At 37.9% G+C, this 17,217-nt stretch overlaps 3 protein-coding genes across 3 annotated transcripts; 1 reads left to right on the forward strand and 2 right to left on the reverse strand.

Moving 5' to 3' along the window:
• Positions 1-820: 820 nt before the first annotated feature.
• LOC144658969 (LYR motif-containing protein 2-like) lies at positions 821-2,491 on the reverse strand. The gene is made up of 3 exons (XM_078519494.1): positions 2,361-2,491; positions 2,123-2,263; positions 821-1,232 (listed from the first exon to the last, which is right to left on the reverse strand). The coding sequence occupies exons 1-3, from the start codon at positions 2,403-2,405 to the stop codon at positions 1,155-1,157; spliced, it is 264 nt and encodes an 87-aa protein (XP_078375620.1). The 5' UTR covers positions 2,406-2,491; the 3' UTR covers positions 821-1,154.
• Positions 2,396-12,242, forward strand: LOC144658943 (uncharacterized protein C6orf118-like). The gene is made up of 12 exons (XM_078519455.1): positions 2,396-2,662; positions 3,388-3,524; positions 3,868-4,017; positions 5,008-5,210; positions 6,077-6,205; positions 6,771-6,955; positions 7,992-8,059; positions 8,557-8,636; positions 9,052-9,159; positions 10,345-10,398; positions 11,110-11,171; positions 11,617-12,242. The coding sequence occupies exons 1-12, from the start codon at positions 2,487-2,489 to the stop codon at positions 11,690-11,692; spliced, it is 1,428 nt and encodes a 475-aa protein (XP_078375581.1). The 5' UTR covers positions 2,396-2,486; the 3' UTR covers positions 11,693-12,242.
• On the reverse strand, positions 11,861-16,881 carry LOC144658965 (transcription initiation factor TFIID subunit 13-like). The gene is made up of 5 exons (XM_078519491.1): positions 16,813-16,881; positions 16,562-16,625; positions 14,407-14,504; positions 13,651-13,749; positions 11,861-13,437 (listed from the first exon to the last, which is right to left on the reverse strand). Exons 1-5 carry the CDS (start codon positions 16,837-16,839, stop codon positions 13,360-13,362), a joined length of 366 nt encoding a protein of 121 aa, XP_078375617.1. The 5' UTR covers positions 16,840-16,881; the 3' UTR covers positions 11,861-13,359.
• Positions 16,882-17,217: the final 336 nt, after the last annotated feature.

Genomic DNA, 17,217 nt, shown 5'->3' on the forward strand with positions numbered 1-17,217 from the left:
AGTTTATGCTTACTCTGAATATTTTACTTCTTCTTTAAACAACCACTGATATCTAGCTGAGAGTAGGAAAAAGTAAATCTATTTTCAGGGGGGGGGGGGGGTCAGTTCCGACAAGACCAAGTCAAAAGCCTGAGTCACTGCTGATTAGTCAGCAGTTAATCTCAACTCCTGAACATGGCAGATGGTGGCCAGGAGATGGAAGCGATACTTAAAACTGAACTAGCACTACTTAAGCCAAAACCTTGAGATGACTGAACAATTTTGCCAGTATCCTCTATTAATTCCTTACATGGGACTAAGGGGCCTTAAAATTGTTTTTACAAAAAGTCCTTTCAAAGCGTAAAGCAGTCAAGCAGGTCAAACAGTGAAAGACTCAATGGAAATCTTCCAACCAATTTTGCCCCAGGTATAAGGTGATAAGAGACTGAGCACATGAATTGCTCCAAGCCAAATAACGTTCCCATTAGCACTTTATAGCCTGAGTAGCATACTGCTCAGCCTAAGTAACATACTGCTCAGCCTGAGTAGCATACTGGCACTCGGGTCACCCTAAGTTAATACTAAGCACTGACTCAAGAATGGATGGTTCTTTCAATAACTTTGCTAGAGTAACAAAAAAAATTTTGACTCGAATGAGGACTTGAATTTAACTGGAAATGGTTCTGACTGATCATAATTTACATCTTTCTCTAAAACACCTGATAAAATTCTTCTGATAAAATTCTATATACCCGGTACAAAGTGGAGATTAGTTGGTTACCATGTGCAATCTCACTGATTGTTTCTTTATGTACAGCTTAGTAATCATTTGGTTGAAGAGTTAATTATTTTTTAATTGCTCTTGAATGCCAAACATTTGTCATTCCTCTCATTCAGTGCAGCTGGAATGCCTGAAAGAACATTACAAAGCCTGCAGAAGCCCTGCAACTTCAAGCTCTGACTTTTTTTTAGCGAACAGAAACAAAACTGGTATTTTAATACTGAATTTTCCAACCAATGTGGTATCTTCTAAAAGCTTTATCCTCCCAATGCTTCTGATGACTGGGTACATCTAGATGTTTCTTTTACATTCACACAAAGAGGTAACTGGAGTCATGGACTTGCCATTAACAGCATTTTTACAGTTGAGATACATGTTAGGGACTCTGTGGAACTCATTTTGCCAGGTGGATTGCAGATGAAATTTCTCTCAGTGTGAGTCGACCACGTGATAGCATCATCTTGATAGCAATCTAAGGAAGAATTCAATCAGTTGTTAGTTGTAATCAGGCATCTCAAGTTTTAAATGGCGAAAACAACATGAACATTAGAAACAATAATATTGTGGCCTTGAGCCAGGACCCCAGGGGGGGGGGGTACTCCGGCCGGTAAATGACGGGGATGATCGAATGGAGGCAAAACTCAGGACCCAAAAAAATCCCTCAGTCTTCCGACATTACCCAAAAAAATCCCTGGACCAAAAATAACCCCCCCAAAAAATCCCTTGTCAAATTACCCCTACAATAACACAAAGAAAGTCAAAAAATTGAACGCTGTTGTGTGTTTATTCATCATACCATAAATACACCAAGGCCCCGTCAAGGCACTTTAGTTTGTTTTTAATACCCAAAAAAATCCCCTATTTTAATCAAGTCACCCAAAAAAATACTTGCCAAATTCTCCAACCCAAAAAAATCCATGAATCGAAAATTTCAAACCCAAAAAAACCCTTTGATCATCTCCGTCACTTACAAGCCAGAGTACCCCCCTGGGGCCAGGACCATGAAACACACTCTTGGCAATAGGGTGAAGGGAAGAAGTAAGTTGAAGGATGGAAAAGAAAGGCAGGGGGTGGGAACAATCAGTAACAATGGAGAAGGGAGAAGGCTCCCCACCCCCTCTCCTTCTTTCCTTACCCTATTCCCCACTCCTCTCCCACTGGGTCTCTGTTTGCAGCCTTTGCACGGCCTGCTCTTTGCCCTATTCCTCAGCCAAGGAGCCTGTTTTTTTCACAGGCTACCATAATTAAGAAAATGGCAATTTAACATTGTTAACAACATTAGCCACATGTACACTCTGTGTACCTATTTTAACTACACTTTCTTTTCCTTGCTATATGTTACTACTTTTTTGTAAAATTTACCTCGTCCTTTTCATGTTTGTTTTTCTTAAACTCCGATCTTGCCCAGTCAGCAAGTTCTTTCTTGTGATCTTCATTGGGAACTTCCCGCAGGGTTCGCAAAATTTCCCGGTAGAGGCTTAAAACCTGCCTCCTGAGAAAGAACTATGAAGAAAAAAATGAAATTACTGGATTGGGATATATGAGCTACAATATGGTATTATTTTACCTATGAAAGTAAAATGTTTTAGATCATTATTACCTGCTTCAAGGAAAGCGCATTTCGAGGCAACTTTCCAGTCGCCATTTTTAACGCTAAGCAGCCAAGCCTGTGTAAGTTTGGGATCTGGGGCGAGTCCCTCCAAGGCGACGAAGCTAAACAACAAACATGGCGGACGAGAAACGGAAAACTTCTTCTTTGAAAGATTTGCTTGAAAATATCTACGAAGTACATAGAAAAGATATAAAAACCTATACAAGTGGCCATCTTAATTCTAGCAAGCTTTTGAAACCTCCAGCAGAACGTCACACAAAATGGGAGACTTCAGACAAACCTCCAATTCGGTACGTACTGTCTTGTTAAAAGAAACGAAGGCTTTCCTTACATTTAGTTCTCCCAGCGCTGCCTATATAGGAAAGAGAAGGTTAACCCTAAAAATATTGAATCACGATATACTAAAAGTTAACCTAACCCTAAACCAGCCTAAAAATTAATTTTCCAAACCTTACGTGACCACTGATGATAACTTTAAACTACATGTAACACCACTTGTTTTGACAGCATATACCTAAACATATAGCTAAACTTGTGAAATCCCTACCCTTTTATATTCCTGAAGCCTGAAAAAGATATCCCTTTCGGGCGGAGCCTCCCCGTATAGGCCATTATATGGAGTACCCCTCCCCACCCCCCCCCCCCCCCCCGGGCCACCAGCACAGACTACAACCCAAGACATTAGTCCTTGGGAAGGTTGAACATGATCGCTTTGATTTCAACGACTTTTAAATAAATCTGATCTATAGGTACGTACACAAGGTGTATGGGCCCCCCTCTCCCCCATATCAATGTTGAAGTATTACTGAACATTATGATAGAAAATATGCTGTGATTGAAGTCTCTAGGTATACCTCAACATTGAATGAGGGGGAGAGGGAGCGCAAACTTGGCAACCTTCCCAACAGTATTGTCCGGGGTTGTAGCATTTTGCAATGTTAATTGAAGAAAGGGTTAATCCGTCTATTCAAGTACAGAAATGTGCAGTAGCTGAATTTTTCCATGCTTGTATTAGACTCAAGCCCACTGCCCAGCTTGTTGACCATCCAGTAAGAAAAGGTGAATTGAGCTTAACTGAGCTCAGGCACAAGACCATGGCAGATCGCCTTGTGGAGTTCAGTCTGGGGCCTGTTAAAAATATGGCATCATTCAGTAAGTAACATTAAAAGATATTTTAAGATAAACTATAAACTAAAAAAAATGACACCTTGTGCTATACATGTAACTTTAGACAGCAGGCCAGGCTGCATTCGGTGTAGGTTATGGCGCAGATCTTTAGCATGGATTTCAAACCTGCGCGGTGTACTGGCGTACGATCGTCATTGGCATCTTTGACCTGGCGTACAGATAAATAATTTAAAATATGAATATAAAGGACCATGGCGTAGACCTATAAAAAAAACTTGGCGTATCGTTGACAGGGCGTGTATATAGAATGCACCCTGGACCGCAGGTAGTGTAATGCTCGTCAGAAATATTATTTTTTGGCTTACAGAACCAGAATCAAGGCAAGATTCAAGAGAAGATGCAGCTGAAACACATTTAAAAGAAAAACCAGGAACACCAGACAAGCTTACCAAAGATAAAATACTTGTAGAGGAGTTACATCTGCCTGAGATAATGATACCAATGGCAAAGACCAAAGGTATTGATGGAAACCTTTTTTTTTATCACTTATTTGTATCTCAGTGTCCTACTTGTACCTATTATACATATGATATGGGTGCTTATATAGCGCATTTACAAAGCTTGTGATCAATGCGCTTCACAATTCAAATCTATGGGATGAGACCAGACATCAGCATATAAGGCGCCTATGGCAGCCACCATCCGTCCATGTGTATGATCTCACCCCACCACCCAACCCATGGAATAGAACAGACCACAACACCGGGAACTTCATGCCCTACTCTTTGCGATGAGTGTGTGGGTTCTTTAACGTCCCCTGCTGATTATAACACTGAAGATGCAGGATACGGGGCCTACGGTTTATCGTCCTTATCCGAGAATGAATGAATGCAATGACACAAGACCCACTTAAATATATCAGGCCAGAAACTATCCAGACTGATATAGAGCTCTAGTGATACTATCTACAGGCAGAAGGGTGTATTTGTGAAATCATCAAAATCTAAAAATAGAAACTGGAAGACACAACAAAACACCGGAAAATTTACAAATTTGTTCTCTTTGTCCATTAAAGCTTCATTTCTTATTCTCTTGTCATCATAACAACAATATCAGAATAAAATTTTTCAATGAAATAAGAGTTAGATTTAACCACTTATAGTTTACTAGATAACAATACTAAACAACTTTCTGTTTCTTTTTAACAGCATTGATCAAAATCCATTTATCTGTAAAACTACCACTGCCTTTCTCTATGATTCTATGTTAAGCCAACAAACCATGTTATTTATTTAATACAATATGAGATCTATCAACACAATGTAGTTATATAGTACTGTAATACCGTATAGATATAAGAATACTTTAATTAACAAATTGTTGTTGTCAACTGTTGTTTGCATTTACCTTGTAAACAGAAATTGATAAATATCAATGAAATACATGTACCATGACTAGAATTTTAAGCCATCAGTTATTTACATGTATTAATAATCATTTTCTACAGCTGTAAGCTCTCGAGATATATCAAAGCCAGAAGACTTTCGTCAAGCATTTGTTGAGACTTACCTGAGTTACCCGACCAAGGCAGACCAGTTTGCAAGCTTCAAGAGGTTTGGTGATCAGGTCATGCACCTGGGAGATGCTCATGATAGAGGAGTGCTCACAGGAGAAAAGAATGTACGAAACTTGGAACACAAGCTTGCAAAGGTATTTTAATAACAACAAATTTATAGAGTGCTTTATAGAAAAGTGCTCAATAAAATTTATACAGCATCATTCGCGTCGTTAGAGCCACTTGTCCCTCTTAGCCAGCTGAGCCTGGGGACACAATGATTTGATTGGCTAGATTTTTAACAATTGAAAGAGAATTTAAAACCAGCACCAATCAAATCAACTGTTGTAAAATCCCTTACATTAACAAAGGGATTTTAAAACGGTTGATTTAGTTTGCCAGATTTAAATTGCCTACAGTAATGATACAGTATGTTACAACCCTTGGGACCAGAAAAGGTGTCCTCTGGCATGTTTGTATAATTATGCAGATGGAACCATGATAAAGTGTGTCCGCCTATAAGAGTTCTCCACTTATGGGAAGGGTCTCTTAGTGGGCACAATTAATGATGATGATGAAGGTGCTTATATAGCGCATTTACAAAGCTCAATGCGCTTCACATGTACAGTTAGAATTTTATTGGATGAGACCGGACATCAGCATATCAGGTGCCTTTGGCAGCCGCTATCCATCCATGTATATGATCTCATCACACCACCCAATCCATAGAATAGAAACAGACCACAACACCGGGAACTTTATGTCCTACTCTTTACGATGAGTGTGTGGGTTCTTTAACGTCCCCTGCTGATTGAAACACTGAAGATGCAGGAGACGGGGCCTATGGTTTATCGTCCTTATCCGAGAAGACTAGAACGCCTAACCATTTGCAGATGTAATTACAAAGGCAGCACATTCTCCTCAATTATTTTAAGACCCTGAGTGTTAATATTATGTTTTTAGAGTTTCAAATGAATGTTTTTATTTTTAATATTTATAATTTCTTGCACTTCTGTTAAAGCAACTATCTTCCCTGGAAGCAGCAAGTCAGAGGGGACCAAACTTTCACAGACTTCAGATTTATGACAGGTGTTTTGCTGAGATCATTGCAGAGTCCAAGACATTTGGTCCCCTTTTAAAGAAAATCAAAGTGAGTACAGAACTGCTATAAAGTAAGTGTCGCAAGAAACAAGACCTGTCTAGAGATACATAAGACTTGTCTTGTTTCTCTCGAAAAGTATCCCGTGAGTACAGTGTACTTTTGAATTGAAAAGGTTGACAAGAAAAAGTTATATTTTGTTAGTGAAGAAATTATTCAACATGACACGAGCGTGGGACAAAGAAAAAATCTGAGTCCCCGACGGGAATCGAACCCATGGCCTCCCAGATACCGGTTGAGCTTATAAGGCCATTTACTAGATTGATATGTGACACGCGTCCTGCGTACTGCTAGGATCAGCAATGTCGAAATCATCAAATGTGTAGTAAATAATAAAGATGGTAAATTTCAAGCTCGGTGATAAATAGTGAAGAAATTATTCAACATGACACGAGCGTGGGACAAAGAAAAAATCTGAGTCCCCAATGGGAATCGAACCCATGGCCTCCCAGATACCAGTTATATTTTGTTCTTACCAGAAGCCAAGATGTACATTGTAAGTTGCCCTAATGCAGACGAAGGTTTACTCCATGTACATTTTTGTTGTTTTCTACAGGATGAATATGACAGCTACATGTCATATTTATTAGACACACAAAAGCCATCACAACACAAAGTACTCTACCATCACATTGACAGCCTCTCAGAAAATCCAACCACCTCAGATAAGCTAAAAGTGGAAGAGAAGAGAGTTGAAATTCTTGAAAGGGAAGCAAGACATCTCTTGGAAGAAAATGCAAGGTATGATGATCTATCAACCATGCAAACCTTCCCTCTTAGAAACTGTCAAAGTCCTTGTCCCTAAAATTTCCAATATTGGAGGGCCTTATACCAATCCATGTGTCTTAATAAATTTGAGAAAACCACTACTCTGCAAGTTATCCCTTCTACAGTACATTTTTTCTACTTCAGGGGTGGTGAATGGTCCTTCCAAAAATGTGTGTCTCACAAAATTTTAGCCAAATTTTAAGGGTCTCGTCGTCTCGATTTTTTTCTTTGACACCTTCTCGGAGTCTCGATTTCTTTTGCAAGGCTAAAAACGTCTCGGGCTCGCAGAAAAGATATCAGTCTCGCCGTCTCGCAAAGTCTCGCATTGACCATTCGACACCCCTTACTTTAATTTAAGAGGGGTATGGTTGGTTATTTTTCAGAGGGAAAATTTTTTTTCCTCTTTTTGTTTTCGTTAGAACTGTGGGTTTTTTCCAGTCAAACAGGAGATCAAAGGGTAGCAGAGCTTGCTTTAAAAAGTTTTTGTCTCCAGTATATATTCCAGTGGGGAGATAGACACAGTGGCCTAACTTTCCAGGTTCAAACCCTGGCTGGGGTCATCATGTTGTGTTCTTAATTAATGCTGGGGGGTAACCCTGTGATGGACTAGCATTCCATCCAGGGGGGGGGGGGGAGTAGAAGTACTCCTAATCGCTTAATGCTATGGAAACCAGGATAAGCTCTGGTAGAATGGGCCACTTGGCTCAACGCAGACTTTACCTTACCTATATATTCCAGTGTAGGAATTTTGTTTTAGAAATTGTCCTCTCCCACTTTCAAAAATTAAAATCCCAAGTTAATGATCAGTCCCTAAAACTGTTAATGACAGAAGGGCATACTCCTCCTCCTCCTTCAAGTTGTTATTAATAGTTTTGAAAAAGATTGTAATCAGTCTACTAGGTTTTCTCACAGATTAGAAACCAAAAAAATTATTAACAGTGTATAATGTATTTAATTTTTTTGCAATTATCTTATTTGTAATGTGTGACTTCATTACTTTTATCAACAGATTGACAACACTCCTTAGAGAAGAAGAGCAAAAAGCTGCTGAAGAGCTAGAAGCCAGTATAACAGTTGGTTAGAAATTGATTTCTTTGTACTGTTTTATAGGTATATAAATTAAATTAATTAGAAAAATAAACTATAAGTCTTGATCAATAACGATTTCTTAAAGCTTAAGAGAATGGTGTCACAATGACGCCGGAACGTCGGCTTTTAACGTTAATATTCGCTTGTTTAAACTATAAGTCAGCAAGAAAACTTTTTAAGTTCTAAAAATAATATTTTATTTTTTTATACATGGCTGGGACCATTAATGACTAAGTGTCTGCATACAAAAGATGTCCATTAGCTGCGGTATAGTGGGCAATCCAGATTTTTAATTTTGATTGGTTGGAGACTACTTGCACAGAGAATGCCTCCCTTCCTAGAAGCACAATATATGAACTAAGAAATACAAAGAAAAGCTCACTCGCTTAGTTGACACACAAATTATATTAGGATCTCTGTCATGTTAACTTTTTAGTTTATTTACAATATAAACAGGTTAATATTTTCATTGATCTATTTTACAGAGCCACAAGCCAAAGTGTCAGTTCATATTGAAGAAGTCCCAAAAGACCTTGAAGAGCAAGTAGAAGAGTTACATGCACAGGTGTTTACTTCATTGTTGCATGTGCTTTTTGTTGTTTAATCCCTGAATTGTGCACAGTGTGTTTGGATAAGGTCGAACAAGGAGAATAAACAGTAGACCAGGAGAATGTTGCTCACGGAGCTCATTAGGCAACAAAGCAGACATAGTTGTTCTTGCTCAAGGCTGTAAATGATACATTTACATTCAATAATGTAAATTCAATGACAGGCAGAAATAATTTTTTTTACACTTACAGTATTTTCCTCCTGGTTGAACACTGTATGATCAAAATCAAACCTGCTACACAAACTTAAAGTAACTTTATTGCACAATAATTGAAATTATGCTCTGCACAATGGATACTGAAAAGAGATTTGCTTCTTAGTAATGTAACTTTCTTTTTAATAAATTATATTGTTGTGTTCTTGAATATTAGATTTTAGCACAGCTGGATACTATTGACGACATCAAGAGACATCAGAAAGAGTACTGTGTACCCATCACTGTCTGTCAACATCTTGAACAGTGTATCAAGGAAACAGAGGTACAGTGAAAACTGATCCTACATGGTAACTCAGAAAACGTGTTTATAAATACAAATAATTTTGTAAATTAGAAGAATTGAGTTTGAAGTAAGAACCTTGTGAAAGCACAAGGAGGACACGAGAAATTTATATCGGGAGAATGTCAGCTCAAGGGCTTGAGAGTTCAGTGAGACCAAGCACCGCAAGGTCCATACAGAAAAGGCCAAGGGCTAGCTGATATTTAACAATTAGACTACGAGCCCGAGTTTTCTATGAGCAAATAGTCAACGAGGCGCAGCCGAGTTGACTATCGCTCATAGAAAACGAGGGCGAGTAGTCTAATTGTTTTAGTAGAAACTCTAAAGGATTGTAGTCCAAAACCTACAATATTGTGCACTTTGAAGACAAAAATCAAGAAAATTTACCACTTAAAAAGCTACTCGCGTGCGCAACTGTTTTCTATCGGCGAATAGAAAACAGTGGGAGAACCAATCAGATTCGCGGATTTCCAATAGAACACAGCTGAGTTTCTACTAAAGTTATGTAGCACAAAGTGTTAATTGTCACTTGGCATAAATCTCTTACATATACTTGCACTTGTGTCACCAGTGAAAACCAGGCTTATGGCAGCAGTAAATTTTTAGACAAAAACATTGATTGGTTAGATTAAATTTGATAACAGGAACTGCAAAGCACGCATTTCTCTGCTAAGTCATTATTAAAAATTTATTTAGCATACAGTATTTTCGCGATTTTAATGGATGTTTATAAGTGAGGAGTACATTGGTGACATTGTCGTTTAGGAACTTAAAACTTTATACCTACAGCGTTTACTTACTCCTATATTGTTTATGTTCTGTTTGAAACAAATCTTGATTGCAACATGCACATGCGATATGTAATACTGTAACTTGGGTAATAATCATCCTCAGAGACCCAGGGACAGTTTGTCGGGGCAAGACAACGGGAAAAACCATCCTGCATTGTCAAAGTGCCCCTGGGTTTTAAAGGATAGGTAATAATAAACCAAACTGAAAAAAATGGCAGAAAATTGCACTTCGTTAATAAACGCCAGCTTTAAACAAACACTGGCCACCAGGCCAAGTTTGAAATAAATGTTGGGGGTGGTTAATTTGCGAAAATACATGAACAGTACATATATAATTTAATTCTAATCCAATAAATTATCTTTAAAATTATACCAGGTTGACATACAGAAGTTACTCAAGCAGAATGAATTTCTAGAGCAAACAATAGAGGTGAGAACAAGACCTTAAGCTATGCAGGTATTTAGATGATAGAGCAGTTTTCAATCGATCGAGTGCCCAAAGTAATTCGCATTTGCTTTGGTTTTGCATCACTACGCTTAGTGATTGGTTTAAAAATCTCCTGCCACTTTCTTGACCAATCAGAGGTGAAACCAAAACCAATCGTGAATTGCTCGTGCAAGTTTTCCCATGCTTCGTGTCAGCTACAACTATTTGCCTTGAGTTTTGATTGGTTCACCGGATTGTCTGTGTCTTTTATGATTGGCTAGAATACTGTAATTACTTTGGTTTTGGTTTTACAACACTCAATTGAAAACCGCTCTTCCAGAGAATGACTTTGATTCATATTGGTGACTGAGTTCATCCTGGTTTCCTCTTGTGGCTGTTCATTTACATGATATGAGTGCTCACAAAAATAATGTCATACCAAGACAAATCATCCAGTGCAAGTACACCCTGGTTGTCATAACAGCATCAAGTCAAGATTTTCATTTGGGTACAAAAACTCGAGGAAAATAAACGAAAAAAAGGTGAACATGTAAACATGGTGTGAAATGTGTAATATTCATACTGATATGGGACACGCACTGGCATAAGTTTGTATGTAAACACCTCCTGAGTATATATAAGAAGCTGGGATTAATCAACCCTTTCCATTTTGTCACTCATTACTGCTCTTTGTATCTTTCCAACATTTCTCAGGAGCTTGAGGAAGAACTACAGTCACTACTAGACAGACAAAAAGTTAAGGACAAAGATGCTAGGTATCGACTTTTTTCCTATTGCAATTTGTAATTTAGTGACTATTAGTAAAGGTTAAGTCTGCGTTGAGCCAAGTGGGCCATACAGCTAGAGCTTATCCCGGTTTCCATAGCATTAGGCGACTACGAGTATTTCTACTCCCCCACTGGATGGGATGCTAGTCCATTGCAGGGTTACCTCCAGCTGGATGGAGAAAGACACCTCGAGAGTAACGTGTCCTGCCCAAGAACATAATGCAGTGCCCCGGCCAGCGCTCGAACCCGGACCGCTCAATCTGGAGTCCAGCAGGCTAACCATTAGGCCACCATGTTTCCCACAATGGCCCTTAGTGAAAGGACATAATTACAATACTTTCAATATTCACAGGACCAAACAAACAACAAAAACCATTCATTTGGAATTATTGTTCTGTATGCCTATTAAATAACTTTTTTTTGGTTTTATCAGACAACTGTGGAGAAGGATTAACACAAGTGATGTCATCAATTTGGGCAAGAAGGAAAGAGAAAAGAGTGCCAAATAAAGAAGAAGTAGATAATTTATAATGAAGACAATTTCAACAAAAATGAATTATTTTACGACTTGTATAAAGGATATTTATGTTGAGTTAAAACTGTACAAATGTATATAATGAGAATTATTGTGTAAAGAGGCAATGAGTATAACTAACTTTTTGTCAATAAATTACACCTTCTTGAGTATACCACTTCACTTGCTTTAATATTTATAACATACATGTATCTACATAGCGTGGTGCAAACAGCTGAATGGGTAGAAAAAGGATTAAATTTCTTAAAAAATATCTTGAAAGTTTGAGAGAATTCATGCTACAAGCCGGTTGCATTCAGCAGACTTCAGAGTTCTCCCAAACTTTCTTAGCTGTCTCAAACACGCTTTGATAATACGATGTAACTTGATGTCAATACCATATTTTCTAAGCCTCACGCAGGAAATCTCGCTATCCAATCAGCTGAGATACAATTTTACGGTACCAGTAACCATCATAATTTTTACAAATTAATGAAAACATGTTTCAAAACTTAAATCTGAATTTTACTCTATTGAGACATTTTTGAACAAAATTAATAAACATCTGTGAAATTCATACTACAGATAAATTTACAGCTGGTTAATATGTAATCTTTCAATTCAAATACATTGAAGAGGCAATGTTTCATCACATTTCTAGGAAAAGTGATCAAAATTAAAAATGTCTTGGTATTTGCAACAAAACTCTAAAATACATTGTGATGAAATATTGGCTAAGGGCCGATTATTTAAACGAGGTTTAGAGTGCGGCTAAGAAAGTCGTGGTCTAAGCCGCGATTTAGCCTACGATTCCAATTATTTAAACGACGTTTATCTTATTCGTATTTGGACGAAGGTTAACCGTCGACTAACAAACAGTGGCAAGTTAGACCTGCTCCTGAATAGGTTTAAACGTTGTTTAATCGTTTATTTTTACTGTTTCTTGCCCATTAGAATCATCTAAATTCTTGATTTGTCTTTTTATGTGCTTTTTGAATCTCTCAGCTGGTTAAAAGTGATATTTGATTCCATTTTTTCATTTCCTTTACAAGCGCAGGTAAAACTGTTTGAAAATATTTCCGCTGAGCTCTATACTGCATTATGTATGCAGTCCTTTTATTAAAAGAAAACAACAGCAAGACAATAATATTCCTTTGGGAGTAGCACAAGCATGATCTCAAAACAATAGCTACACTTGTTAGACTGTGTCTAAACATTGTCTTCGTAAACTCTGGCTCATCGGCGTTTAAATAATGTAATTTAGACTCCGGTTAGCCATGATTTATAGAGTCGTCGTCTAAACTTCGATTTAGCCTTAAACAACGTCTAACTTAGGCTTCGTTTAAATAATCGGCCCTTAGAGTTTTAAAATAATAATGCTTGCAGCTGAAAAATACTGTTAGGCACTGGTTAGTTCGCATTTAGATTTTGACAAATAGAGCTTATACTGTCCAACCAATAAATAACCAAACTTTCCAAACCAATGAAGATCCTGGATACTACATTGCCTTTTTCACAGATTTTGAAAGAAAGATTGCAAATTCAGGGGTGGGTCAAATTTCACTGAGTAAAAAAGGCTTGCAACACAATAATTAATTTAAGGTATATTAAAGTGATGATTAGGCAATTTCAGTGAAGCTCTTCAGAAAAGCTGAGTAAACATTACACCATTTCCCCATAACTTTCAGCATCAAAAGCCTTTCTTGCTTTCTTGAGTTCCTCATTCATTGTCAACAGATCCTAAAATAAAGGCAAATGAATCACAAACACTGTTGAGAAATTTAAACTTTTTTGGATTATTATTTGATTGTCCTTTCTTCTCTTTCAATTTTTCTACCAGTACATAAATAAATAAGATATAACACATTTTTTTTTCGATCAATCCTTGAATTAAAGATAAACACTGCAGATAAATATTACATTTTCTATCACAAGAACATTATTATTCCTCACCTTGACTCTGGCATACTTCTTTGGATCCTTTCTAATCAAGAATACAATATCTTCTACATGCACCTTTCCTTTTTTACCAACTTCCATTGCCTTTAGTGTCTGCACACACAGAAAAAAATTAATATACTGGTACATAATATTTTATGCTCAAAATGGGCTATTACAAAGAAAAATAGCAGTCAAATTAACCTTTGTTGAAAGTAAGTTTAAGATTTAGATTTTTGGTCTTGTGTTAGCCAATGGGCTACTAATAGTAATTACTAAATGCTTGAATATACAGCAGTTAAGTGAAATTTTGGCAGAATGGTCTCTTGGTCTGTGTCCAATCTACTCTTCTAGGCTACTATATAACAAAGAAGTTGAACAATGCTAGCTGGAGGACACAGGATTTTCTGGCCATTTTGGTTGGAATGGAAATTCTGGAAACTTTTCACTAGAAAGAGCTGTACCATTTAAGTTTTCAACTGAAAACTACGGTTTTTCTTGACCAAAAGTGAAGCAATCACCCCCAGTTGTAGCTTGACAAGTGCCCAATCCCTCTCCACTAAATGCAGCATTTTAGGTGGAGTGGTTTTCTTTACTTTTAGGGGCCAAGCACACGTGTATGCTAAGGGTAAAATGGCTCTTTCAGATCCTTCATTTGTGTGAGCCATTTTACTTTTAGTACATGCATCCCCTAAAAGTAAAGAAAGTTATTTGAAATTGGTGCCAGTCAGATGAAAAAGGTAATTGAATTCAAAGCTGCTGTCTTCTTACTATTTCTGTGATGTATTCCACAACAAGATCTTCCAGTAAATCCACAGATTCTGTGAATGGTACCTGATCATCACCAAAGCCATACATCATGCATCTCACTGAAAGCAAATATTTAACAATTATTCACTGAAGTGGAGGTAAATAATGGTGGATATAATATTTAATTTACTGAGCCACGAAGCAACGAGGTAGATATCTATCACATTTACCGACACTAGTCTTCTCGGATAAGGACGATAAACCGTAGGCCCCATCTCCTGCATCTTCAGTGTTATGGTCAGCAGGGGACGTAAAAGAACCCACACACTTATCGTAAAGAGTAGGGCACGAGGTTCCCGGTGTTGTGGTCTGGTCTTTGCCCATTGTGCCGTTGTACTGTTGAAATGCTCGGAGATATTAGCTATGTTAAAAGCTACTCTACAATCCGAGGGTAAACAAAATATTCACTATATTCACTGACACTGAGGTGTATAATTGTTTAACAATTATTCCACAAGCGCACAATGGATATGAGATGGAAGGTAGCCAACGAGGCGCATGGCACCGAGTTGGCTATAACGATGGAATATCCAACAAGCACGAGTGGAATAATTGTTTTATTATAAACGCCCAAAGAATTGCAATATTTGAGCTCCCCAGCTGTCTTTGTTGACGTGTACCGGCTACTATATTTGTGGTCAATGGTATATAAGCTCATATAATAACCTCCAGGCATAACTAATCAATGATCAATGATATTGATTGATAATCGATGGGTAATCAGTTGATTAGTCATTGATTATTGGCGATGATCAATGAGTAATCGAAGCCCAAAAATTGATTACCCATTGATTTAATTGACTACCTATTGATGTTACTGATAACTCATCAATGATCCATCGATTACTCATCGACTATTATACTATTATGCACAAAAATCACATTTCTTGCTTTCTTGTTTCATTTTTTTTTTCGTTTGTGATTTTTTATCTATAACTGACGTTCCGGTGGACGAAATTACGCCTTCATAAAAGGCTAAATAACCGCCCGGCATGTCGAGACGTGAAGTGCTAATCACAAATACAGAGGATTCTTAATTGTGCAATATTTCACTTTTCCAAATTCTTTATTCAATAACAAAAGAACTGAACAGGAACCAACCAGTCTGAAAATGAAACTAACAAGTCCGCTGACAAGAATCTACGACGTGGTTATAGATTTTGTTCGGTTGATCTCAGTGTGCGGCAGGCTAGGTTGATGTTTGTCAGCAAAGTAAAACTGATTCGGCTTAGAGAAACAGCCGTCATAAGCAGTTACCGTAATGAATCGATTTAGCGCCCGGGGCGCTTATTTACTTTTGGCACCTTAAGGGAGGGCTCTTATTCGAGGCAGGGTGCTTATTCGGGATAGGGCGCTTATTTAATTTTTTGCGAAACAACCAAATGTTCAAAAAAAAACTTAAATATGTATTTAAATAATTAAAAATAACATAAACTATAACAGTAACAATAATAGCACAATAGCAGCGCTTTTTTTACGGTGAATGTTCATGAGTTTATCATTTCGACGTCCACAACTTCAGTAGGAGAAGTTAGCCACAATAGCAGCGCTTTTTAGAATAGGGGCGCGTATAATTAAGAATATGGGCGCTTATTAGAATGGGGGGCGCTTATTGGAATAGGGGCGCTTATTAACAAAAGCACATTCGAAGGGGGGTGTCTATTCGGAAGGGGGCGCTTATTTGAAGGAGGGCGCTAAATCGAATCATTACGGTACATTACACACCGGAATGAGATGGTATCGATGAGTAATGAAATGACTAATCGATAACCAAAAATTTTGTGGCCTATTGATTAGTCATCGATCAATCATTGATCATCGGCAATAATCAATGACTAATCAACTGATTATCCATCGATTACCTATTGATTACTCATTGATCTCATTGATGTCTTTGATTTCATCGATTAGTTATGCCTGGTAACCTCCAAGTTAACTAATCACCGCGCGCGAAAAGCGCTATTCACTTGTGTGGTATATACTAATGGTTGTTTAGAGTCCTAGAGCTTTGAACTTGTGTAAATGAACATAAAAACAGTATAATTCCCAATAAATGATTATGATGCTGTTACAAAGTGTGTTGTCATGGACAATAAACATTTCACTTCTAACTTACATTCCTTATGGAACAGCCTTTTTCGTTTCCCCGCTGTTTCTGACTGAAGTGAGTCAGTTTCGTCCTACAAACAGAAAGACCAGGCATGCAAAATTACGGCCAAGTCTTCCATGGAAAGAGCACTCAAAATGAACAGTTGAATCTACGCTAAAAACGCGTTTGTGGATTTCAGTAATGTATCCAAACTGGTTATCATGTAGAAAATAGTCGGTTTAGTGTTCCAACTAAACAAAAATAAGCTCTCAAAATACCTCAACTTCGTCCTCTGCCTCCGCCATGTTTCTTGTGGTGTTCGGTACCAGTTTCCTAGCGTCGTCAACTAACTTGTACCCAGGGACATGGATAAATTAACGGTACGCAATGCATGCAGAGAACCCCCGATCGCTTCCAATCGCTTCGATCGCCTACGATCGTCTCAGTATTTGCAAACGACAGAAACGATCGGGGCTATCATAGGAGAACCAATCTTAATAAACGGTTCTGGTTTTGGACGACTGTTAACCTGCCATAAGGCTTTCTCTTTTTCGCTTTAGAGGAAGAAGAGAAAAATGTTTTATCAGCCGTTCCTTTTGTTTCTTCTTCCTCCGCCCGCCTCCTCAAATACGGTAACCTGCAGTTCCCTTGTCTCTTCGACGTGTTCGATTTTCTTTAATTTT

The sequence above is a fragment of the Oculina patagonica genome, chromosome 6 (genome assembly GCF_052425735.1).
Source record: "Oculina patagonica isolate OP01 chromosome 6, crgOcupat, whole genome shotgun sequence".
NCBI classification, from domain to species: domain Eukaryota; kingdom Metazoa; phylum Cnidaria; class Anthozoa; order Scleractinia; family Oculinidae; genus Oculina; species Oculina patagonica.

Coding starts and splice junctions, on each gene's coding strand:
- LOC144658969 (XM_078519494.1), bottom strand. CDS start 2,405: ATGGCGACTGGAAAGTTGCCTCGAAATGCGCTTTCCTTGAAGCAG. Junction 2,264..2,360: donor ATGCGCTTTCCTTGAAGCAG/GTAATAATGATC, acceptor TTTTCTTCATAG/TTCTTTCTCAGGAGGCAGGT. Junction 1,233..2,122: donor ACAAACATGAAAAGGACGAG/GTAAATTTTACA, acceptor ATTCTTCCTTAG/ATTGCTATCAAGATGATGCT.
- LOC144658943 (XM_078519455.1), top strand. CDS start 2,487: ATGGCGGACGAGAAACGGAAAACTTCTTCTTTGAAAGATTTGCTTGAA. Junction 5,211..6,076: donor TGGAACACAAGCTTGCAAAG/GTATTTTAATAA, acceptor CTTCTGTTAAAG/CAACTATCTTCCCTGGAAGC. Junction 10,399..11,109: donor TTCTAGAGCAAACAATAGAG/GTGAGAACAAGA, acceptor AACATTTCTCAG/GAGCTTGAGGAAGAACTACA.
- LOC144658965 (XM_078519491.1), bottom strand. CDS start 16,839: ATGGCGGAGGCAGAGGACGAAGTTGAG. Junction 16,626..16,812: donor AGGCAGAGGACGAAGTTGAG/GTATTTTGAGAG, acceptor TTCTGTTTGTAG/GACGAAACTGACTCACTTCA. Junction 13,750..14,406: donor TGGAATACATCACAGAAATA/GTAAGAAGACAG, acceptor CTGTGTGTGCAG/ACACTAAAGGCAATGGAAGT.